Below are 25,411 nucleotides of genomic sequence, written 5' to 3' on the forward strand. Positions count from 1 at the left end.
CCACTCGTCCGCGCAGCCTGCAAAATGGCGTCTCGGTCCCTGAAATTAAAGATCCTGGCGATGATCGGCCGAGGGGGAAAACCTGGCTTCGCTTGTCCACCCGGTACTCTATGCGCACGTTCCATCGCAACAAATTTACTCAACCCCTTGGGGGTGAGATGATTAAGGATGAGATCCTCGACAAGAAGCTCAGTGGACAGCGATCCAGAACTCTCCGGGACACCAATAATACGCACGTTATTGCGCCTTGCATGACCCTCAAAATCCTCCAGACGACGAGCAAAGAAGTCGATAGCGGATCGCAAGTTGCGCACCTCAGTTTGCAAGTCAGACACGTCCGTCGTGAGGCTAGAGGTCTTCAAATCTAAAGATTTGACCTTCTCATTCGTCTTTGCCAGATCTGTTCTGATGAGATTAACATTGATGGCCACCGTGTCTAGTTTCAGGGCTAGGGCCTCGTATTGCTGGCCAATAGATGTCTTGATGCCAGCAATGGCGCCCATGACGTCCTGCAGCGTGAGATCCGCAGACACAGCAGGGTCATCCGTCATCTCTTCCCGGACCTTCGGCGTGCCACCGGGGGACTCTTTAGGATGCGTGTAACGGTCCATAACATTTGTTTGGGTTGCGCCTCCTCAGAAGGTGGTCTTAACTTTCCGTTTATCACCCTCGGGCTTGCCTGACATGGCGGGCTGGGTGCCCCGAAGGGGCGCTTGAGATCTGGTCCAAATGGTTCCCCAGTGATCACTCACGGAATCCCAGAGGCAGATCAAGCCAACGGAAGTCCACAGCCCGGCACTTGCAGGCCCCAGGCCCGGATGATGAGCACAGGAGCCAGCAACGCCCAGTGTCCGTCTCGGTGAGGAGGAACGATAAGCAGCAGAAGTGAAACCGAAAGTTAGTGCGGGCCGCGATCTGGGTCCCTCTAGCCGATGTTGTTGAATTCCTGCCCGGGCACAGCCGCGACTCAAGGTCCAGGTGGCTCTGCGGGGTAGGCCGCAAAAGTACAGGATGGCATAACTCAGGAACCCGAAGTCCAAATCGATTCCGGAAAGCAGCTAGTATATCAGCTGGGCAGCGCCTTCAATAACCCATCTTCGGAATCAGGATATCATGCAGGATAGATGCGGGAGGCAGCGAGGGGCTCGGAAGCCCTGTGCTCACGCGGCCATCTCGGATGCGCGCTAAGCTCCTCCCCTGATGTTTAAGATAATCTTGACACAGTATATTCTCTGAAAATGCTGTGCTGGTCCTTGCTTAAATGCCTCAAATTAAATAAACATAAAAATATTGCAGCATTATGTACAAATGGTGGCACCAAACAAACTGTGACCTTAATAGGTTGGAACAAAAATAAGATACTGAAAATAACAAATGTGCAACCTATGAATTTTACATAAATAATATTTGTTTGACAGACAAAATATCAGTGCTTTATATTTTTAAAAAAGATTGGACATTCCATATATCAGAATGTACTGCTAGTAACCTAGCCACTCCAAACCTAGTAATATTAAAACTGGATGAATGCTCCCTTAAAGAGCAGCAGCAGATATGCCAATTAAGCAATGTTGGACAACATAGTACTATTAGTACACAGCTATCTACGGCAAGACCCGTTGCCAGCACACTAACAATGGGGGATTTAAGTATTGCTGACCAACACAGTAATTTAGCCACCCGGCCTTCTACCAGCACGTCCTTTGTTGGGTTTGGGTGTGACATAATGGTCGAACATCAAACTATCTCAATCACTAATTATATGCCAAGCAAGTGCATTACAAGTCCTGTTCCAGCAATACTGCTACAAGCAGTCACTATTCAGCCCAAAAAAGACAGTGCAAGAAGCTCAGAAAAACCAACAATAAACAAATTGTTAAAAGCTCCTCACAGGTACGGACTGGACAAGTCTATTCTATCTTTAGACTGCCTACCAAGTCTCAAAAGGTTTGAGTGAAGAAGGGAGCTTGCCTGGAGAAATAAATTACGTCAAAGAAGCTGTTGTAAACTCAGGAACTTCCAAACCATTACCACATGTTGTGACAGGCCTTACTCCTAAAGGTAGTCACCAACCGTTGAGCACTGCAATTCGTGAACTGAGCACAAGAGAGGGTATTTGCCCTGTGTAGGAAAATGTGATCTGCTTTCGTGGTTACCCCTACATTTTGCTTGGAGCACTGTGTTTTTGACCTAGTCTGACTGGGATCCTGCTAAAAGAACCCCAGTCACTCTGCTTTCTCCCCTAAATTGACATGGTAAGTACTTTTGTGTATCCAGAATTGGCTTCTGGTGTACTCTTTAAGTCCCTAGTATATGGTACTGAGGTACCGAGGGCACAGGTACACCAGGGGTCTCCCATGGGCTGCAGCACGTATTTGGCCACTCTTGGGAGTCCATTTAAACTGTGACTACAGGCCTGCCATTGCAGCCTGTGTGAATTGGTGCTTGCACCTCTCTCAACAGATATAAGTTTCCTTATGTATGGTAACTGCCCTTAAAACCTATTAGTCATGCCTAAGGCAGGCTCTTCAGTCCTGAGGCCAGGGTGCTTGGTTATACGTGTAAGGGTGTCCCTGCATGAGCAGGACAGCCCTACAAACCCCAGAGTAGATAGATTCTCCAGCATTTGTAAGTGCGGTCAGCCATTTTAATGCATATAGTGGACATCAGTCATTACGAGATGTTTAACTATATAGCAGCTGCACCGAACCCAGCCATGTTTGGTATAAAACATGTTGGAATTATACCCCCATGCCAATTCCAGTGTTGGAAGTATGATCCCATGTACTGGGGGGCTGTCTTGGGGTATCCCCCTGTACTCCCAGTAACAGTCTTTCAGGGTCTGCCATCAAGCTGATGCTGCTGCCGACCACAAACACGATTCTATCCTCCTACTGCTGAGCCAAGCTCGAGCAGGCGAAGGTAGAAAAATAGGATTCCTGTCACATGGAGGTGTGACCACCTCTCAGACAGGACTTAATGTATTGGGTTGGGGTGGGAGCACTTGCCAGTGCCACCAGACTGCGTTGAAGGGCACATTTGGTGCCCTTCTTGCATACTCCAGTTTGAATCAGGTCCGGGAGCCCTTGGCTCCCACTCTGGCACAAAAGTAGACAAAGGATGGACCTCCGAGTTGTTCCAACCCTTTCCTTAGGGTACTTAAGGGCTTACATGTGGGTGGTTCCTTAGATACGTTGTGGGACAAGACTCTAAGTACGTCGCTCTGTGACCGTCTAGACAGTTGGACTTCGTTGGACTTCGACTGGAACGGAGACTGCACCAAGGAAGACTCCTGCTGCTCCTGGTCTCTCTGTTTAAGTCTTCTTCGATGTCTGTGTCTGCGCTTCTGCCAGGTTCTTCAACAGACCTGTGGGCATCAAAGACACCTGAAGAAATCTCCCTTGGAGTGAAGGAGTCACTCCCCTGCATCTGCAGGCACCGCAGTGAAGCTCACAGGTCTGCTGCCCCAGTCGTTCTACAGATTTCATGGGGCTCAGCAAGACAGGTAGTGGTTCCTAAACTCCCTCGAGGCCTGACCTGTCCTCACTGCAATTTGGAGGCCAGTATCCCTTGTCGGAACCGCTGGGATCGAACCTCTGTGGACCGCGTTGACTTGCCGCTGTCATGGTTTGTTGCCTCTGCATTCCAGAGATCTTCGGGCTACAAGAAGCTCCAGCCTCCAGCATCTCTTTCCTCCAAGATCAGCATCCTCACCGCATACTCTGCACCCTCAGCCTTCATTTTTGGTGAGGTGCTCTAGGTCCTCTTGTGACTCCTGTGTCTTCGGCCTGTGGGTCCTCCTAAGGGTCTTCTACTGCTTCAGTGGGCTCGCCTGCTTGCTCGGGGCTTGCTCTAACTCTCCTGCTGTTGGTGAGTCCCTTTGACCTTGCTGGTCCCACCATTGCTTCTTCTTCGTCTTCCACGCCGGTGGCGGCTACCAAGGCTTGTTGGTATTCCCGCCATACTCCGACCACCTAGTCACTGACATCCGATGTGGGACAGCTCGTGCACAGCTCCTGATCTTGCACAGTGTCGCCTGGTCCTCACAGCTGCAGCAACAAGGTCACTGTTGACTTGTTTAAACCTCCCGACATAAATGGGCATTGTGCCTTCGTACCTGTTGGTCACTTCCGAGTGGCATAGACTCTGTCCTCTTTGCTTGCAGGTTCTTCACTTCCAGAATCCACCCTTGGATTCCACCGGACTCCTTCCTGGACTTCTCCAGAGGCACTTTCTTCTTAGTCTTCCATTTTCGTCTACGGAGGTTTCCAACGCCTCTTCTCCCCTATGCACCTGGCTTCCCTGGTATAGGTAACCTGGTTTCCGGGGTATCCACGGTTGGGGTGGCTCTCCAACCTTCAGGCCTCTTAGGGAATTCTTCGGGGTCCTCTGGGAAGGGTCCTTCACCTTTAAAAATGCTACCGCAACTACTCAATTGACTTCCATTGGGCACAAGACTGTGTTGCCACAGCCTTTAGGGTTCTTGGGTACTTACCATTGCGGGTCCTTGTGTCCCTGGCTCCTCTGGGTCTTCTGGTCCAAGTCCCATTCTCCTGGGCAGTTTGCTTCCCACTTTCTTAGACCGCTGTATTTTGGGCTTCTTACCTGATTGCATTTGAAGTATTCGGGTCTATTGTGCTGATATCTCTGGGTAAGAGATATACCAATGTGTTAGTGAGTGTTGGGTAATAAATAGAAGTATTTTATAAACACAGTGTGGTTCTTTTCATTTAATTCACACTTTTGATTAAACTGGTAAAACAAGTTGCTTGACACTACTTCAAGATAAGCCTGATGGCTGACCTCCACAGCTACCACTTTGAGAGCTTTCTATGGTTACCCACCACTAAAATTACCATAAGGGTTGCCTGGATTAGTGAGAGCTGCAGCACTTAAATGAGTGTGCACCATATACTAAGCCAGCCTCCTACACCTTGCAATTATTCCGGCAACAATCTATATCGCAAAGACACAATCCATTCAGCTAGATCAACCTAATGATAGTAACCAACAGCTGGGCACCATAATTCGGGAACTGAGTTCAAGAAAGGGTATGTGCCCTGAAATTATTCCAGAAACAACTCTTGTCAACATGATAGACACACATTTCATCCATCTAGATCAACACCAACTTGCGGTGGTGGTAACGAGGAATATAAATCATTGCAAAAGCCATAGAGAAGTTCAAGTGCCAACCCAGCAGCCTGCCTACACATTCTCTACAACGGTAAACTATGATGTTAAACCCACTCCCCGAGCTATCATAACACAACAACCTCTCATAGATCTTAGTTCGCCTCACACAAAACGATTATCGCTGATGGTTGTCTGCCGTCCTACAAAACCTTGCAATTTAATCTTTACACCAAAATACAAATCGAGGGGGCGTTTTGATAAAATCAACAGAGGCACAATGCTTTGTATGGTGCAAGAAATCACCTCTTTAAGGCATATCAAATCATCCAACATCCACTCAGCCACCTAAGCTCCTTAAATCCTGCTAGAGAAGAAGGGACAGTCATTCCCTGGGCAACTGGCCTGCTCTCAGAGCAGGTGTTGGCTGAAAAGCAGGTTTTGGCAAAATGGGGCATCAAGATCTCTTGTGAGGTAGTTGAAGCCTATCCCCTATTCCTTTAGCCTCATAGTCACGGGAAAGGTCCTTTGCTCAAAGGATACTTAGAAAAACGGGGCCCTCAAGACCAAACCAGCGGTCATGAAGTTAATGAACAATCTAAACAAATTCAACCAGCATCGGTTCTTAGAGTGGTTCGGGGCCACCCTGTCTCACCGATATGTGGTTAATTTCCAATACAAATAGACATGGCAATGTCGTATACCCTCAGAACCAGTCTCAACATGCTACAATGGACTGGTCTTGGCTACCGGGTGCCCTGTTACCTGATACACATAGGCGACGGAAGCGCCTGAGGGAATGTCTTTCAATTTGTGACTGGAACATAGAGGGATTATCTCGTAAAATAGAGGAAGAGGCCTTTTTAGCTTATATTAATACATCTCATTTGGTGATCTGCCAAGAAACCTGGGCCCTAGAGGTTTTAGACCTCCTGGCATTTCTGGGCTACAGTAAACTGACAGTTAAAACGCACACTCTGGCCTGCTGCCGGGGTCAGTCCATATATGTTGCGGCTGATCTCAACGCTAAAATGGAAGGGATCCGCATCGACCATCCTAACTTGCAAGCAGTAAACCTCTTGGAATACTCTTCAACTAGTGCTCCTCGCCTGTTGATTATAAATACTTACATCCATCTGGCGCCAGCAAAAAAGAAAAAAAAACATTGACCTGCTGGATTTTATTACTACCAAAACTACCACAAATCCTGCGCCTTTCATATTAATGACTGACGATTTTAATATGAACTTGCTGCAGTCCACAACACAGGATCAACTAGGCAAAATAATAGATCAGATCTAGCATATACCCTCATTTCAACCTTGCATGTAGAGAAAGGATGCTAGGGAGCGTGTATTTTAACGAGGTGGAGCACCTGGGTCTGGGAGTCTTGAACGTTTGCATTGACCCAGATATTCTGGCCCAGCCAACCCATTACTCAGAAGCCTCTAATTCAATCATTGATTATACCCTTGTGTCGCTCCCTTTATTTTACATGGTAACACATTATGCCCTGGGAGGTCGGCTGGAAAGTGACCGTCAGCCGCAGAGGATCCTGTTAAGATTGAACTTTTCTATGCACAACCAAGTCCAAGCCCAGCTGGACATTGGCACAGATTCAACGTCCAAATATAGAAGGCTTTATTGGACAATGGGATCCATCGAGAAGGTGGAATGCAGAGTCACGCTCCAATGGGAGAGTTTGTAAAACAGCCTTCAACCCGTTGGACCGGTGTGCCCAGCTTCCAGAGCTACTCCTGGAGGATCAAGATTGTGCCCGATGGGCACCAAAAGGAATCCTCTCTAGTACGAGTGGTTGTATGACCATCCATCGCCGACAATTATCTCGCGGGCGTTTACATCGCGGCACTTACATCGTATGGGCGATCACAGCGGCATCTTTTTCATCGAACGTCGTTGCAACGCAAATGCGGCCATGTAATTGTCCAGCGTTTCACATCGCCGACTTTACATCGCGCCACATTTACATCGATGTAATGAAGGATTTACCTTGCTTGCATTGGGTCTGAGCTCGCTAATGATTAAGGCGCTCTGAGAGGCAGTCCAGCTATTTCTGTGTTATGTGATGGGTGTTTCCCGTACTTGACAGAGAAATTTTGAAAACCATTATTTTTTTCAAATGTAAAGAGTCAGTCATATGTTTCATGACATTTGTTGCCTGATTTACATCTTTTGATGTCTCGGCTCGAGCTTTGGCTCTTGGAGCCAAGTCCTGCCCTGGCTCGGCTCTCCACAAGGCCTTCTGTCCGCGCCAGAAATGTAGTAAATCTTACACCTTTGTGCAGGTGTGAGAGGCCGCAGGGACATGGAGATAGAGGTGAGCGGAGACAGGGGAGGGCTGCTCTGAGCAGAGACAGAGAGAGAGGGGGCAAAATCAGGCCGGGGGCTGAGGGAAGTGACGCAGCCATGAGACTGCTCTATAGGGGAAGAGAGGCCCAGGCGACAAGAGCGAGGGAGGCCAGAGATGAATAGTGACAACACGCGGAGAGCAGCCAGTGGGTGGAGGGTGGACAACGGCCGGGGCAGGGCACCAGAGATGACATGGGAGAGAGAGGACGGGTAGAGGTGATCCGACAGGGCAGCAGTGTGAGATGGTGCACAAGGGCCGGGGGCAGAGGTGTGACAGACAGTGAAAGGTGGGTTCAGATGCAAGAGGGGTCTACAGGGGGATGAACAGAAGAGACACAGGGTTATGAGGGAAGAGGGAACAAGAGGTGGGACAAGAAGATGTGGGTGGGGTCAGAAGTGAGAGGAGACAGCCGAGGAGGGGTGGTCAGAAGGCTATAGGTGAGATGGGACAGCGGGTGGAGGTGGACTACAGGAGGCTGTGAGGGAGAGAGGTGAGACAGGCCAGTGAGGAGGGACAGAGGATAACCTGGACTGAAGGGAAGGCGGTCAGATCACAAGGTGAGATGGGGCAGTGGGAGTACTGGGCGTGGGGTGAGGAGAACTACCGTGTAAGAGGAGTCCGAGGAGACACACTCTGTGAGGAAGGGGTCAGAGGTGCCACTAATCTTCAGGAGGGCTGTGCCAGGAGGTGGGATAGGATTGGGGTGAGGTGGGTCACAGGAGCAAGAGAGTGGGGGAGTGGGACTAGAGGTGAGGGGGACAGTGGTGGAAGGCAGCCGTAGGAGAGTCAGGGTAAGTGGGCAGCTTGCAATGTACACCTCTAAGGGAGAGGGTGTCTCTCTGTGACATGTGGTAACTGGGAAGGGGGGGAGAGGAGAGAAAATGCTGAGGGGAGGAGTGGAGTCGGAGATAGGGCAGTTGGGATGGTGGTGCATAGCAGCTACAGAGGAAAGATGGCCAGACGTGAGGTAGGACAGCAGGGGGCGGGGGACAGATGACAAGGGACTTAGTGGGGATGGGGGCCAGAGGTGAGATGAGACAGCGAGGTAAGAGGGGCAGAGGTGTGGTGGGACCTTCGGGATAGAGGTGAGCTGGGGATGCAGGTGGAGAGGGGCCCATAGGTGAGACATGACATTGGCTAAGTGGGATCAAAAGTGACACTAGATAGTAGAAACATTTGAAGAACACCGATACACCCATCCATCCATCCATCCATCCATCCATCAATCTTTTGTATGTCCACCCATACACCCATCCATCCATCCATCCATCCATCTGCCAGCTCCCATACACCCATCCATCCATTCATCCATCCATCCATCCATCCCCCAGCACCCATCCATGCACCCATACACCCATCCATCCATCCATCCATCCGCCAGCTCCCATACACCCATACACCCATCCATCCGCCAGCTCCCATACACCCATACACCCATCCATCCATCCATCCGCCAGCTCCCATACACCCATCCATCCATTCATCCATCCATCCATCCATCTCCCAGCACCCATCCATGCATCCATCCATCCATCCCCCAGCACCCATCCATGCATCCATCCACCCATACACCCATCCATCCATCCATCCGCCAGCTCCCATACACCCATACTCCCATCCATCCATTCATCCTTCCATCCATCCCCCAGCACCCATCCATGCATCCATCCACCCATACACCCATCCATCCATCCGCCAGCTCCCATACACCCATACATCCATTCATCCATCCATCCATCCATCCCCCAGCACCCATCCATGCATCCATCCACCCATACACCCATCCATCCATCCATCCGCCAGCTCCCATACACCCATACACCCATCCATCCATCCATCCATCCCCCAGCACCCATCCATCCATCCATCCCCCAGCACCCATCCATGCATTCATCCACCCATACACCCATCCACCCATACACCCATCCATCCATCCATCCATCCGCCAGCTCCCATACACCCATACACCCATCCATCCATTCATCCATCCATCCATCCCCCAGCACCCATCCACCCATCCGCCAGCTCCCATACACCCATACACCCATCCATCCATTCATCCATCCATCCATCCCCCAGCACCCATCCATGCATCCATCCACCCATACACCCATCCATCCATCCATCCACCCATACACCCATCCATCCATCCATCCGCCAGCTCCCATACACCCAGACACCCATCCATCCATTCATCCATCCATCCATCCCCCAGCACCCATCCATGCATCCATCCACCCATCCACCCATCCATCCATCCTAAGTGCTGGCTTTCAGTATGCATTTTGGAATGGCATTCGACTGTCTGATTTTTTTTTTAATGTTCTGCATAATAATATCTCGTCTTGGAAATAATATCCGCTGCATTTTCCCGTTTCCCGTTGTAATACCGCTTTAAAATATGAAACCGCTGCATTTAGCATCGCTAACATCATTTTGGAAATAATATCTGCTGCATTTCATTTTGGAAATTATATCCGCTGCATTTTCCCATTTCCCGTTCTATAAATGCATTTTCCTAAGGTAACATCGCTGCATTTTCCTAAGGTAACATCGCTAACACATCGCTGCATTTTACTGAGGTAACATCGCTAACACATCGCTGCATTTTACTGAGGTAACATCGCTAACACATCGCTGCATTTTACTGAGGTAACATCGCTAACACATCGCTGCATTTTACTGAGGTAACATCGCTAACATCGCATGCGTTGTAATGGCATGCGATGTTAATGACATCGACGCACCGCGATGTTTTGACACCGATGCTCTGGGTGCTTCCCGTACAAGTCAACCTAGAAGGGTTTTTGCCCGACTCGCTATACAAAAGAGCCACATGGTAGGCAACCAAGTCTGAGACCGACTTGTACTGATGTAAAGTTCTTCCAGCCTCCAAAAGAAATGATGCCAGAGAGTTCTGGCGGCTGGTAAATTATGCCGCCAACCCACGGTTGCTTCCCTCAACCTCAAACATCTTGAAAGCCACCTGGTCCGCTTATCTTCAGGGAATGCATGAGGATCCAGTATCACCCTTAGAGGGGACACAAGAAATAGAGCATCCATGTCTGGAGGTGGACCGTTAGTAAGTTTTAGAAGTGGAGAAAATAATCACCACTAGCTACAGTGACAGTCCCCAGGATCCTAACAGCTTATCGCAAAACGATCTTTTAACAGAACCCCTCCTATTGGGCTTAACATCTGGTGACTTTAAAAAAACGTGTTCTTACTAACCAGATTATCCCAGACAGTTGGTGGAGGTAGATTCTGGCCCCAATCTACAATGCAGGGAAAAGCACACTACCTTCCAATTGCCAGCTGATTGCTTTATGGATGGGAAGGCAAAATATTTTGATAAATGTTTCCTCGCCGAATTGTCAGTCTGGGCTTAAACAAATTAATTGCTGCAGGTATATCAGACCAGGTTCATCTGGAGAACAGACACAACTACTAACATCCAAATGCTGGCCCTGCTAAACGATCAAGCCAGGCGAATCTACACCTGTGTTTCGTGGACTTTCAGCATTTAATGCAGTACAGCGAAACATCTTGTGGTCCAAGTTGCAAAGCTAGGGAATTTCTCCTCTCCTCTTAAGAGCTATTCCAATATTGTACTCTGATACATGGACAAGGGTATAGCTGGGAAAAGGTGTGTCGGTTTAAAAAAAAAAATACCACCGAGAAATGGCCTTAAGCAAGGATGTGTACTTGTGCCGTCTCTCTTCAACTCATATTTAAAGGAGCTGACAACAGCTTTAAACCGCATCAATTCTCTTTCCCCCATGGTGGCCGGATTAATTCCCTCACATATGCTGTATGCCGATGATATCGTCTTGATTAGTAACACCAAGGTCGGCCTACAGCACCTAAACAATGTAACCACCCAGTATGCTGCAAACCATGGGCTACAAGTCACTCTTAACAAAACAAAAACAATGTTAGTAACAACGAGAAGTTGCTCACCACCCAAACTCTTCCTAGATGGGTCACCTTTGGAAATCATGTGGGAATATACATATCTGGGTGTAACTTTTTATCTAAAAGGTGCTCTTACGAAACAGTGCAGTGCGATACAAAGGAGAAATAACATGCTAACTGCTGCTTTCAGTTCTTTAAGTCACTCTCAAAAAGGCCTGTCTTTCCAGCCACTCCTGCAAGTAATGGCTGCCAAACATGTTCCCTCTCTTACGTATAGCGCTGAGGAGTTGAGAGGAAGAACCGATAAAATAATTGATAATGCAAGAGCAGGAACATGCCAATGTGTGTTTAATTTCCTTCGCTATGCATCTTCTGCTCAAATACGTCTTGATTTTGGACTTAGGAAGCAGAGCATAAGCAACGGGGTGCTTATTTGGAATTTGAAATTTGAAAAAGACCTAGCCTAAGTTCTATTGTGTGGAAGGCCATAAGTGACCCAAATAAACACCATTGCATATGATTATCTAAACCTGGCTATAACTACCTTTTAAGGCAGAGGAACTTTGGGCCTTAACCCTTACATAGCCAGTTTTTCAACAGAGTCCTAAATTCAACCGGGAAAAAGATCTCATCTATCATGGACAAAGCTGGGTTGACCAAGAGATCTCACAATGGATGCTAACAGGTCATACAGCCTCCTTAAATCTTAATTGTACTCAGTGGCCCTGTTTGGCCTAAAATCCAAGCTTAAGTTGATAAACATTTGGCTAGGTGATTTTTAAACTCGTTTTAACAACCCTGTATGGAGGAGATCATCTGCTGGGATCTCATGTTAACTTTGTAATTATCCCAAAAAGACATTTGTCATATCGTCTGTACCTGCCCAGCTCTAATGATGGAACGGAAAGCTCTGTTAACAGTTTTCTATTAGGAACAGCATACGCACATACCGGCAAGCAATTATAGTTTGATTTCAAGAAGAGGATGCAGTGTTCTGTAGGAAGTTCCTCAAATTTATGTGCATTGCAGATTCAAATTTATCAAAGACAGAATTTTAAAAGGAATGTTCTGCATTCGTTTCCTGGTTGCTTTGTCTTTTTACAAATAGATATCTTCTTTTTTGGGCCCCATGATGAAGGATCCACAGTCAAAAAGCACTGAGCCCTTTCTCCCAAAAGAATCGCATATGGACAGCCATTACATTTTAGTCTTTGTAGTTTTGAACTTTAGTGATTTTAGTATGATGCCTTGCTAATAGATTTATGCAGTAAGCACCTTTCCTTGTGCATTTGGCCTACTGTGATTTTTTAAACTAATGATAAAGAAGAATCACGTAAGGACAGTTATGTTTTTAGTCTGCAATTTTTATTTCTTGAGTTCTTAGGATGATGATTTGCAATTCAATTTAAGCCCTAAGCACCTTTCCTAGGGGATTTGACTTATTCCGATTTTACATTAGTAAGCCCATTATTCTTGCACCTCTGTATGACGACCGGGAACTCATGTCAAGCACTAAGCACTTTTCCTCGTATATTGGCATTAACTAAACTATCGTGATGCATGTCTGCTGATTCTCTGATTTGATTTTGCACTTGTTGCTTGATGAATCTTGCATGTGTCATATCATAAATTAATTGTAATGCTTTTAATCTGGTACTGGTTTTAGTGATTAGGTGTGATAAACTTTTTCGAAGGCTGAGAGTGTAGATATATGGAAATTATGGATTTTATTGCATGATGTTTTAACTTGTGATTTGTTGACTAAACTGTAAGTTTTAATTAACTGAACAATAACGTTTTTGACTGTATGATTATTAGTAATCTACCCTTAAGCTTTACCTTTTCTTTCGTACTTGCAATTCTGCAAAGTAAATGTTTCTATCCCGTCTTCCCCAAAAATTGAAATGTCCATTTTAATGTTGAGCCTCGCCTTAGTACAAAATATGAGGACAAGCAAATTCCCATGGAAGAAACAGAAGTCATAACCCAGGATTTTCATCACTGTTGTTTATGAATTCTATGTAGAACTGGTCTTTTTTTGTTTACAATGGAAAGAGGAGCTGGGTATTTTTCAATAAGAATCAGTCTTCTGTCTGCCTTCTTTCTGCATTACTGAGTTGTTTATTTCTTGTTGGTACGAGGGAGGACAACACCACCATTGTAGGCATTGCAGATTACAAGGTTATGTGAAAATCCCTTCCACCAGTGCATATTAATTTATTCTTTAATAACACCATTCAAGGTATTTCATCAATTTATTATACTAGGATGTTGTATGTTTCCATCATTTATATTACATTATTTCAAAGAATGTGTTAGTTCAAGTTATTTGCTGAGTACCACAGGAATGCCAGGAGAGTTTAAAATGAATGTCTTTGTATGCACCCTGGTCAAAACTGGAGTAAAGTAAAGTAAAGTCCACATTTGTAAAGCGCACAATCACCCGTAAGGGTCTCTAGGCGCTGGGGGCCGTCGGGAAGATTAAGCGAGCTATTGCCCAGAGTCACATGGTGCTGGGCTAACCTGCCGCCGGAGCCGGGGATCGAACCGTGGTCCCCAGATTCCAGCGTCAGTCGCCCTGGCCGCGGCGCCACACCTCTCCCACAAGTCACAGCGAAAATCTTTCAATTTTAGAAGCTCACAGACAGTTCTTCAGGTGTCAGGTTCTGGGATCTGCATGTAATGTTATTGAACTCTTCTTGAGAAGGACCTTCTGTCTTGCCCTCTGCAGGTTGATGTGTTAAATGGTATATCTTACAATTACAATGTAATGGATTTTGGAGTAATTTTATTGGGTGAATATCAGAATAGCACTAACCTTGTGCACATGATCTAGCAGAATAGTCCCATCCAAAGACTACATACATTACATGAGGGTCAGTGGTAGAAGCCAGGTACTTAATAGAAGAGAAAAACCTGACACAGTACCCCACACACTGCCATGCCATTTTTAGTGTAAGAGAGGTCTGTAGGCTGTAGTTGATTTCTACAAAATAAAAGATATCTTAAGTAACTGGTCGTAGAATACTAAAGATAACTTTAATTAGGACTAGATATACCATAGCTTATATTTGTGTAACCAAATCTCTACACCTCGATAGAAGACTTGGAGTTCCTAGCAGCTAACCACAAATATCTCAAAAACACGAGTGCATGAACATCACTTCCCTGAGTTCAGAATAACCACAGCAAGCTACATCCCATACGCTCTCTTGGACGAGTAGCATAGTTCCTATTTGACTTCTATAGATATAAGAAAATAAGGAATTCCATTAAAATCTCAATCTTCCCTTCTCTTTGCAATGCATACACAGGCTAGAAATCGAATACCTTGTACACATTTTTCGTAAAAATATATACAATTGCTCTTAAACTCATCCTAGTTCTTCAGAGGAGTTTTTAATAAGACAAAAAAAACAGTCTTGAGAATTCAAATAAAAGTGCAAGAAACAGTTCAAAGTTCATTGTTTCAACAATACACAACTTTCGGATACTTCTCTGTAATCCACGATATCTAAAGAACATTCCTTAGGAGGTAATAGGTCTTGGCACTTGCATTAAGATATCCAAGTCGCAAGGTTCTGGCTGCAGCAACATTGTAACACAATTGCCTAGCAGAGGTCGACATGAATCGCAAGGAAAGTTATACCGAAAGATCTAAGATGACCGCCATCTTTCTACACTTACAAGAGTTCATTGCCTGCTGGGAATATAGTTCACTGCCAGTGCACTGATGCACAGCTCATTCACTAGGCTTGCACAACATGAATACAGTCAACAACAACATTTCATGATGACCATCAACCTTTCTCTGAAAGGCACGCGTCTTTACAGTAAGCCTTCCCCGAGCACTGGCCTGACTAATTGGTAAGTAGTACCTTCAGCCCCACTTTGTGAAAGTTAATTGGTGTCCACTAATACCAAAGCATCTCCGCAATATCAACTAACTTGTGTTGGCAGGCAGGAGAATTGTCTTTACAAAGTTATGCATGTAATCTGCTGCCTCTTGTATTTTCTCTGTTGTACTATGTATTTGATTCTTTAACAGGAGCTATTCTCGCACTCTAAGCTGAACTTAGACCATGATTGGGCTAAACTGAAAATGCCCTTCTCTTGTAGGATCATCCACAGGCCAGAACACTGATGAAGTGGACATGAGCAGCAGCTCCGTGAGATCGCACAACAGCCACCTCGGTTGCCAAATACTTTCTATAATAAAGGAGAAGACTAGCCCTGAAATAAGCCTGTCCAACCAGCAGCTGGAGGTGAGTCCAGAGTCAGCCCGTGCCATTTTTTAGTTATTTATAAAGTTTTATATAGCGCGAGCTTGATCCCGAAGGATATCAGAGCGCATCTCTCTGAACAAATACATATGGTGTCTGCCTGTTCAAAATGACATTCTGGGGTCTGTATACCAACCCAGCAGCTGAACATGAGTCTAGGGTCAGGGTGTGTTATTTGACCTAAAGGCCATTTTGGGATCGTCTGGCAAACTGCTAGTTGTGGAAAACCTTGTTAAGTCTGCATGCCAGGTTGCTGGATGCTGGAGGTCAGACTATTGTACCAGCTGCTGCAGTGAAATGAAAGATTATAGATTCAAAAACACGCTTGATTAGACTAACGCACCAACTAATATTGCTATTTTTTGTTTTTGGATTCTAGGACAAGACTGCGGTGGATAGTATGGTGATTTTTATGTAGAATATGAAGACTTTTGAGATACGAGATGTATAGATAGAAGCGAGTAACAGCAGTGCTGAGAGGCACCACTTAAAAGGCAAAGTGGATGTAGAAAAAATGTCTGTATCCTCCTTCTGAACAAGAAAACATCCTCACCATTGACACATTTTAAAATTCCCTTAACAAAGTGCCACTGCCATCATGAACCTTGCTGCATTATCTGGCAGAGGGTTTTACCTACCTAACATTGCCACCTTACAGGGAACACAGGTTTTACTTTGGCACTTTGAGTCAGGAGATGTTAGTTTGGGGGGGTCACTCAGTCTGGCAGCTAAAGGTTTTCTGTGGTCAGCCTCCTAACCACTACTAGAGGTACTTCATGAGCTAGCCTGCCCAACATATAGCTGAACATCCAGATTATGTTTGACTATCCTGTAGATAGTGCTGATTCCCTTGTCAATTTTCTTCGCAGCACTTGGGAGTTGAAAGAATGTACTCCACGTGACAAGCCAATGTGGTTTTCACTTCACCTGCCTGAGAAAAAATCAGATCAGATAGATGTAAAACAAATGTCTTTGTCAAGGAAAGTTATAGGTATCTACTAAGATCGGTATGACCTAAGAATGTGTGTCCTGGAAATAGCTCTGGTACCTTTTTTGTTTTACCCTTGTTCCCTGTTGATTGAGTCAAGTCGCCTACAACCTTCCCCTTCCCCTCCTCCACTTGACATAAGCCTTTCTTTCCCCCTTCCTTGCCATCTCATTGCAGTAGCTCATGCTTTTGCACTCGATTGGCTTTAGGTGACGTACTAGGTGTCTGCCAGCAAACTGAAATCCTGTCAGCATGTTATCCAGGTCAAGGGTGGCAGGTTAAGGTCGAGTTCCTGATTGACTTTTCTGTTTGGTCTTGTTTAGGTGCAGGGCAAGACACCCTGCACATTTGCACATCAATATCGCTTTGATGTACTCAACTCATCCACACCTTTCACTCACATAGGGTAAGTCAAAACATCCAAGAGCTCCTCCTGTTTCAGGAGTTGTAGCCCACAGCACAAGTGGCATTTTGGTGTGAGGAGGAACCCTATGATGAAGCACGCCACCTCGGGTGAATGAAGGTTCTCGTCCTTAAAGAAGCCCTTGCCACTGGTTTTACCATACACAACATTTATTTTCACCGAATCCTCTAATCTTTGATAATAATTATTAGACCGGGTATATTTTTGTGTTTGTCGGTATTTGTTTGGGAGTTTGTACCCACTCGTCTTTAAATACTCCTCGGTCTTTTTGTGTGTTATTGCTCCTTGGTGAACCCCAGAGTTTATTTGAAACAGCATCTTTGCATCGTCATAAAAGCTGCACCACTCCTGTCAGTACTTAATCCTAGGGCTGGAATTGCGCTGTCCCTCGATATTCTGCATGCCGTCTGGTTCTGAGTTTCTCTGGTTCACAACAACACCATACTGGGCTAAGCCCAGAAGCTCTAATTTTGGAGCTGTATCTCCCTGCGATGCTACTACACTGGAACAAGCCCTAAGAGTTTTAACTGGGTGTGCCAGTTCATTAATTTAGTAATGGCCACTGGAGCAGAGTGAAGCCTTTTTTTCATCCTAAATGGGGAAACGGGCAACAGCATTCACTCCATGAATCATGCAGACCAGCTTTCAAACCTCACACTGTAATTTATCCATTTTCTTTGGCTCAAGCCTTCAGTGGGTTGTCGTCATCACTCTGTTTGTGTCTACATATAAGACATTTGTATAGTGGAAATTACTCAGTGGGGAGGATTAGAGAGGGTAGGATGGTCAGAGGCATTGAAGCGAAGCTGGAATGCAGTGTTACGTGTCGCAATAGGAATCATTGGGGCCATGACAAGGGAATTATAATAGAGAGGAGGAAAGCAGGGTAGTGTAAGTGAAAATAGTGGTGAAGACCTTTTTACTAATAGTAAGAAGTGGCGTGTATAGCAAGCACTGTGATTTTTTTTTAACAATACAGCCTTGCACTCTTTTCTAAAGGAGGAGAGGTGCCTGGCAGATTTCAATGCGAAGGACATACAAACCCTTGGTGTGTAGTAGCAGAATGCCTGGTGTCTGCATTTTTTTTAACACTAGCCTGCACGTCCTGGCCTCCAATCTGGCTATGCTCTGGTGTAGGTCATGTGTATCTGCTCTGAGGCTTTTATCATGGATGCCAGTGGATTAAGGACTGCTTTGTAGTTGTCGCAGTCGGCCTTAAAGGTAATACAAATGAGCAGAGGCAACAAGTGAAGTTCTACAAACCTTGAAGTGATCGCCAAGTGTCAGAATAACTTTTATGGTCATTCTCAAGATGTATTCTGCAATGAATAGCTTTACTCTGTGGATGAGGGACAGCTGATACTAAAGTCTTATGTGCAATGTTTACTTTGAAGTGTTGTGTATTTGACCGGGTTGCTCGCCAAACCCCTAATGTGGCACATTTTCACACATTGCAATCACTGGATTATGAGATGCTAATGCCAGTGTGTCCAGCAGGCTACTGAGTTCTGACTGATTTCTCTTCATCTTGTGTAGATGTTATTTCCCTTGATCCTTCATTTCCTGCTTTAAGCTCATGAATATGTAGCTCATAAATGTGTAGCTGTAAATTCAAGAGCTTTGGGCTCCATCGGAGTCGGTACTTCAGAATACAGCATGAAGGCCGAGAAAATAACAAACTACGTATAGTCCTCACTGGTAATCACAAATATACACTAATGGTATGCACACTTTCTATAGGGATGGGAAAACGTTGTCTCCTAATAAGTCACATGCTTCCAGAGATATTGTAAAAGGACACCTCACCCACTCTTATTTGTAGCACGCGTCATCATGGGTGTTCACTGCTCCTCTAGATACCTGAATACCACCTAGATGGTCTCAACCAACACTGGGAGTTGAGAGATATATTAAACTGAATAAATTCAGGGATACAGATGAATTTAAAAATGCCCAGAGGTATACCCAAAATATTTCTCCTTTATTTAGTAGGTACCCCTGATTTGGTTAAAATATGTCAATACTGGTTGCCTGAAGAAATTAATGTTTCATGTATTCATCTCAATTTACATACTGTGAGCAAGGCATCTGATTTAGTCTCTGGTCAGTCTGGGGTTGCGGATCTGAGGCAGATTGGTTTCTACTGACAATTTATTTATGTACCGAAACAAAAAGTTTTGTAAAGTGTTGTGTAGCCTTTTGGCTAGTATGTGGTGTTGTGTAACCATGAACTGTTTCCAGACGAGGGATAGTGGCTTTGCTGATCTACCGAGTCTAATATTTCCTTCATAAAGCAATTTTCGCCTTCTGCCACAGATGTTTCAGGAGATCACACAGTGATTTAGCCAGCGCTGAATTGATCTTTGTTCACCAGAAGGAAACATCCTTCAACCAGAGTTTAGTTCCTAGCCTATATTCAAGGGCCTGGGGTTTGGAGTGATAGACGGGATCTCATTTATATCCGTGTTCAAAGGATACCTTGTTATCTTTCCCTCACTTGTCCCAAGGTGTTGATGAATATCCAGTAGTGAGAGTGGCATGGAGGATCATTCCTTTAGCTGTAGACCTACATGCTGGCAGTTTCCTTTGTTGGATCAAATGGAAGTGCGAGCACCTTGGGTCCATTGCTGTCCTACTTATCTGTGAACACCTTTCTGGCTAGCTCATGCTAGTTTTTGACTAGGGGCCTGGATATTTAATGGCAACGGTTTGAGAAGGTTGCAGGGTTGATGCAAGCGTGCAAGAGTGTATCCTGGAGTAGCCCCTCTAGTAGAGTCCCTACAACTGGTTATTTCTTCCAGCAGTTGTAGTGTGGTGATACTTCCTCAGATGAGTGATATGTTCCTGGAATTGGATTTTTCCAAGGCTTTACGTGACCTGTTAATCGGTTCTTTGTGGAAGGAGGTGACACTCATTCAAATGCTGAGATGTTCTATGATGGTGGGTGGGCAAGACAGAGAGCGCGATCTCAGATTGATCTGCCACACTTGTTATAAGGTTTGATGCCCATCAAGATGTCTGCTGGTTCCCTCATAGAATTTCTGTTATTATTCCCCCATGCAAGCTCTTGAGGTCATCACCTTGAGAAACTTCAAGTAGTTGTATGGTAATTGTGGGCTGTCTTTGATCATATGGTCCATCCTTCACTTTTAACTAAACCTACTTAGGATGAGGTGTCCTTTCTTGAATGTGGTTCAGGTTTGAAGGTCTATTATATCCATGCACCATTGCTCAGATTTAGGGAGGCTTTCCTTGTGACATTTAGCCAGCCGATGAAGTCAACTCCAGCAACCCCTATTGAGAGACTTCAAAGATTCACTGCATTTGGCTAACTTCGTGCTATACAAATACCTCATACATACATACATACCTATAGGCATACATACATATGTTTATTATGCCTTCACTCAGACTTGTTTGCCTATGAGCTTGATGCCTCCTTGGCTGTTTTGGTTCATTGAAACTGTGTGGTGTCCACTTCATGGACAGAACTCCTTGCTTTGTCATTACCAAGCATTTACAATGCAAATACCTGGATGTCCCTACATATGTTTGTGCATTATTACAAACGCTGACTAGTGTAGCGAGTCTTATGATGCAAGTAATCCTATGGTGCCAACACAAAAATGTTGGATGGCAGCTGTCATGGTTGTTATTGGTTGCTATAGCACCCGCCCTGATACTCAATGGACCTTACTCAAAGGTTAAAGTCTATGACAAAGGAGGAGGTTAAAGAGGCTAATTCTGTGAGTACTCATCATTATTTTTCATTAGACTGAGTTAGTTTCTTCCTTGTGAAAGCCCAATACTCTCGGCCATCTTCCACCCATTAATCTTACGGATTGGTATTAACAGGTGTTGTTGAGAGGAGTAAGGTGCTTGATAAGAGAGTATGTGGAAGGAGCCTTAGGTTTAAAAAAAGAACATATGTAATGTGGTCAGGTAGATGAGGTACATGGAGGGAAATTTGTGTTGGCTGTCTCATGGGAGTAGACTCCCAAATGCCTCAAAGAGGAATACGTGAACTCTGAGTAATTAAGATCACCCGTAAGTCATAGGGGGAGCCTTTAGTGGGCTTGTGTTTATTTTTTTCATTTGAGTGTAGAAGGGATCTCTTCTAGGTCCTGATGAGAAGCCAGGGGAGGGCTTCGAAACATGTTGACACAGGAGAGACTGCTCATTGAGGCATAGTATCTCCATTTCATCCCCATTTTTAATGATACCAGCTCAAAGGAACATAAAAAATTATATTTTCTGCAGAGCTAGGTTTCTTTTAACTCTTTACCAATCTACTCACCTCTGACCCTTCCACTCATACTCCTACACTACACATAGTTTTGTGTCCAAAACCTGTGCTTCCGCATAGTCGTAGGTCGTAGAACGCCCCATCCCGCAGCGGGACAGGAAGACCCCTATGATGAAGCATGCCACCAAGGGTCCTTTTGGTGGGTGAGGAGTATTTAAACAAAGCTGTGTGCTCTCCACCAATACAGGAGACACACGTTATCTGGAGGAACACTTTTTTCATTTTCCCTTGAAGGTGGATCCCTTTGTTTTGTGACATCCTGTGGGAACAGCCTGTCTCCCACTACAGGTAGAGATGAGACTTGGGTCAGCCTGACTTAGCTGGTACTACAGCGAGAGAAAGAAAGAAAGATATATAATATATATATTTTAAAATATTTTGTTTTATGAAAAGGGGAGGGTGAGCCCCAAGGGGTTTTGAACATGTAGAAGGGGGAAGTTTGAGGCGGGTGTGTTGTACAAGTCTTGTTCTTCTTTAGTGTGCAGCTTAATCTAGACCAGGAGTAACCTGTAGGTCCAAGATGGAGGGCCCAGATTTTCAGGGTCTTTTAATAAATAAATAAACATACATACAAATTAATCTAAATTAAAACTATGTTCATAGACTCTGGTTATTCTGAAAATCTGATATCGATCTGGACCTCCTTTGGATGCCCCTTGGAGCACTGCATGGTTAGGAGCTCGATTTGTAACTCTCTTTGCTTTTTCTTCAGGCTGTTTGCAAGGAAGACACAGACAGCCTGGCTCTGGAGTTGGGCTGGGACAAGCCCAAGGTGAGGACTCTGCAGGAGACCTGCCAAGAAGAGTTGTCACAGCGCCTAAAGCAAGTGCACACCCTTTGCTCTCTAAGCAGTCTATCAAAGAACAGAAAACCACAACCGGAGGCACATAGGCCACGAGCAAAGCGCAGGAAGTGATGCATAACGAGCTCTACAAGAATGCACAGACAAAGCAATGGATGTTTAACCAACATCACCTTTTCTGAGCCTTATGTAACCTTACTGTCTCATGAGTGGAGTGTTGTCCCCCCTTGGGAGCAATATCCTCTACAACCCCATCTCTTTGGAACTGTGGTTTGTGATGTTAAGATATCACTATGTCATGGTGTTCTTTGAAAAAATAAATAGATACGTAATTATTGTTTGCTTACTTACAGGATCTTCTAATGTCATCTACTCTGAAGGTAATCTGCTCAAGAGACATTTGAGTTCATGAGTCAGTGTCTTAAAAATTTAGTTTTTTTTTTTTTTTTTTAACCGAAGGACATCTGGTACAAACTCAATGTTGGGTGGTTTTGAGGCTCATTAAAAACAGAAAGCCATGCATGGAGACTTGGGGTAAGTAATATCCTGCAGCCTACACCCCAGACAACCACATGGAGAAGGTAATTGTACAGTATTTAATAAGGCGGTGCAGTTGACACACAAATACCAATTTAAAACCCGATTACAAATGACTAACAGATAATACAAGTATAGGCCCAAAATATACCATATCTATAGAGTGTTCCATAAGGCTCCACCTACTAAAGTCCTGTTTGTTGCCTTAACACATTAGGGGTCTTTTTCCAACCAGTTTTTGGGTTGTTTTATTTCAGGACACCACGTGGTAGCTCACTGTACGTGCACCAGTTACAGTAAAACGTAGCAGCCAACAATTCCTTATTGGCCAACTCTAGGAGTTTGAGTCGCTGCACCAATAACTGTGTTGAAAATCAGTCTGAGCTTCTGATGTGCATCTGACCAGCTCGTGCATGGTCTACCCCACCAGTCTTTCATGTTGTTATGCTGACCCTCGAAGTGCGCCCAATTCTGACATGGTTGACCTTGGGTCCAGATTGTCATTACTCTAGTTCTCAATTAAGTCTCTTTAACAATAGATTACTTCTGTTGCACTGTAGCCGTATCTTGATGATCCTCCCAAGGTACGTGAATTAAAAGTGAGAAGGTATTTTCCTCTGATGGAATTCTCCGCGATCTGCATAGCATCACAACAGTTTCCAGTTTGTGCAGTGGCCGAGTTGATTCCCTTTTTGCTGCTGACAAAGGCACTTTTTATGTTGTGGAAAAATTGAGTTTGCCCGTTCTATGCAGGCTAGTATGGGGCTGTCCATGTAAGTATAAGTGAAAGAGATACACATGTTACTAAAAAGCAGAGCACTGTAGTCAGTATCCACTTTGAACTTTAGAAGTGCATCATCTCTGGTGTTCAGTTGACTGTTGTTTTTAAGTGTACAGGACGAAGGAATACCATGGCAGCGATGGATTACATGAGCATCTGTTTTGTGCATGTTCTTAAAGTTCTGCATAACTACACATCGTGTTTAGAGACTCCTTGTTAGACAAACAAAATAATTACATTAAAAATTAACGTTTGCCCTCGAGTACCATTAGTGCATTTTTCAGTAACCAAATGATATGATATTCCTCATCTTGTAAAGCAGTCTTTATGCCTTCTTGGTCCTGTCCACAAATAGAAATTTAAATGCCCACCAACCACTGTTACCCGTGTACCTTCATTGCCAACATACTTTATTTGCCAAGTTCCTATTGATTGCTCGCAAACACTGAAACTTTCCACTCCCTAATAGTGTTTTTTTTGCCCCACAAGTTTGCAGTGCCTTACATCCTGGCTTGTATGGTCGCTAATAAACCATTCATCTAATGGTTTGTCCGTGTTTTCTGTTTTTGACTGATCCACTGTTCCTTTCCTGCATTAGTAATATGTACAACAACTTCCCTCGTGCATCCCTTATACCAGAGAAGCCTATAAACACACCTTTGAAACTCCTGTATGCAGCACCTGCTGTTCATGCTCGGTATGCTCTCTCCCTGTCATTTGTCATAGGGTCTTGCTTTTGAAGTATTTTAACACAACCCCAAAAAAGCAAATTAATATATGCTGTCTATATGTGGATGCGGAGCTCAGATTAATTTAGTTAACTTGTTGTACCAGTAATTGTATCGAATTGTTGTCATATTTCCACTGCATGAGCGCAGTTCGAAATGTGATGTGTAAAGCCAGCGTTTATCTGTTTTCTTCTTTTGATGATTATATTTTGTATCTTTAATGTTAATTCTCCTATTTACAGTTCCATCAACAATGTTTGGCATTTTATTGTAACTTGTTCTGCCCTTTTTTATTGCGGAAAAGACTGTGATAATGTTAATGTATTTTTTCAATTTAATGCCAATAAATAATGGAACGAAATATTTTAAACATCATTCAATATATTTATTTTATTTTTGTGTCTATAGAAAACAAGCCATCTGAAACATCTATGGTATTTCTAGTTCCCACAATACAGAGGAAATTACCAAAACGCACACAGTTTTCAAGGCATTAAAAAGTCTGTCTTCTGTACCAACGTTTACACTGCAGACCATGACTACCCCCAGTCAAGGGTCTTCTGAGTATCAAAAGAAAGTAATATATGACGCCAGACCATTTTTCGCACCTCATGACAACACCAGGTCTTCTTGGTGACGGCTCAGTAGTTTTCTTGTCGTTAAGGTAAGCGTTTTTGCTCCCTCTAGCAGTATCTGGCTCCAGAATGGATTGGAAATCAGGAAACAATAACAAAAAAACAAATATTCATTCATGGAAGCAAAAAACTGAACATCAGAAACACCATCTTTGCATCACAGGCCAACGCGTGGACAAGGAGGAAGATTCAGATGGAAAATCCAACTGGAATAACTGCAGGGCTAAGTAAATATCCAACAGAAGTAAACGGCATACAGCGAGCGAGCAACCATAAACAAACAAGCCGAAGGTGCGACACATGAAGCCCTAACCATCTTTCCTTTATAGTTGTTGGTTACATGAAGTCCAAAGCCATAAACCAGAAGGAGAATACCGGCACCTTCCCTTGGGAAGCGTCTGATAGGAAAAATAGAAGTGTGCTCATTTTCAAAAATTAAGAAATAAGATCTGGCAAAATTCAATGGAAATAAAAAATATTTGTTCGAGGCATATGAGCTGCAGATCGT

The 25,411-nt window shown here is 44.6% G+C and overlaps 1 protein-coding gene across 2 annotated transcripts in view; it reads left to right on the forward strand.

The window, feature by feature from the left end:
* Positions 1-24,325, forward strand: part of DFFA (DNA fragmentation factor subunit alpha) — a 112,518-nt gene extending 88,193 nt beyond the window's left edge. Inside the window, exons 5-6 of one of the 2 annotated variants that reach the window (XM_078642257.1) lie at positions 15,539-15,684; positions 22,133-24,325. In XM_078642257.1, coding sequence (XP_078498383.1) covers positions 15,539-15,684; positions 22,133-22,336 — 350 coding nt within the window. In that variant the 3' untranslated portion in view covers positions 22,337-24,325. The remainder of the gene's footprint in view (positions 1-15,538; positions 15,685-22,132) is intronic. The other variant, XM_078642258.1, reaches the window with a different exon arrangement.
* Positions 24,326-25,411: the final 1,086 nt, after the last annotated feature.

Source organism: Lissotriton helveticus, chromosome 5_1, assembly GCF_964261635.1.
Source record: "Lissotriton helveticus chromosome 5_1, aLisHel1.1, whole genome shotgun sequence".
NCBI lineage: Eukaryota > Metazoa > Chordata > Amphibia > Caudata > Salamandridae > Lissotriton > Lissotriton helveticus.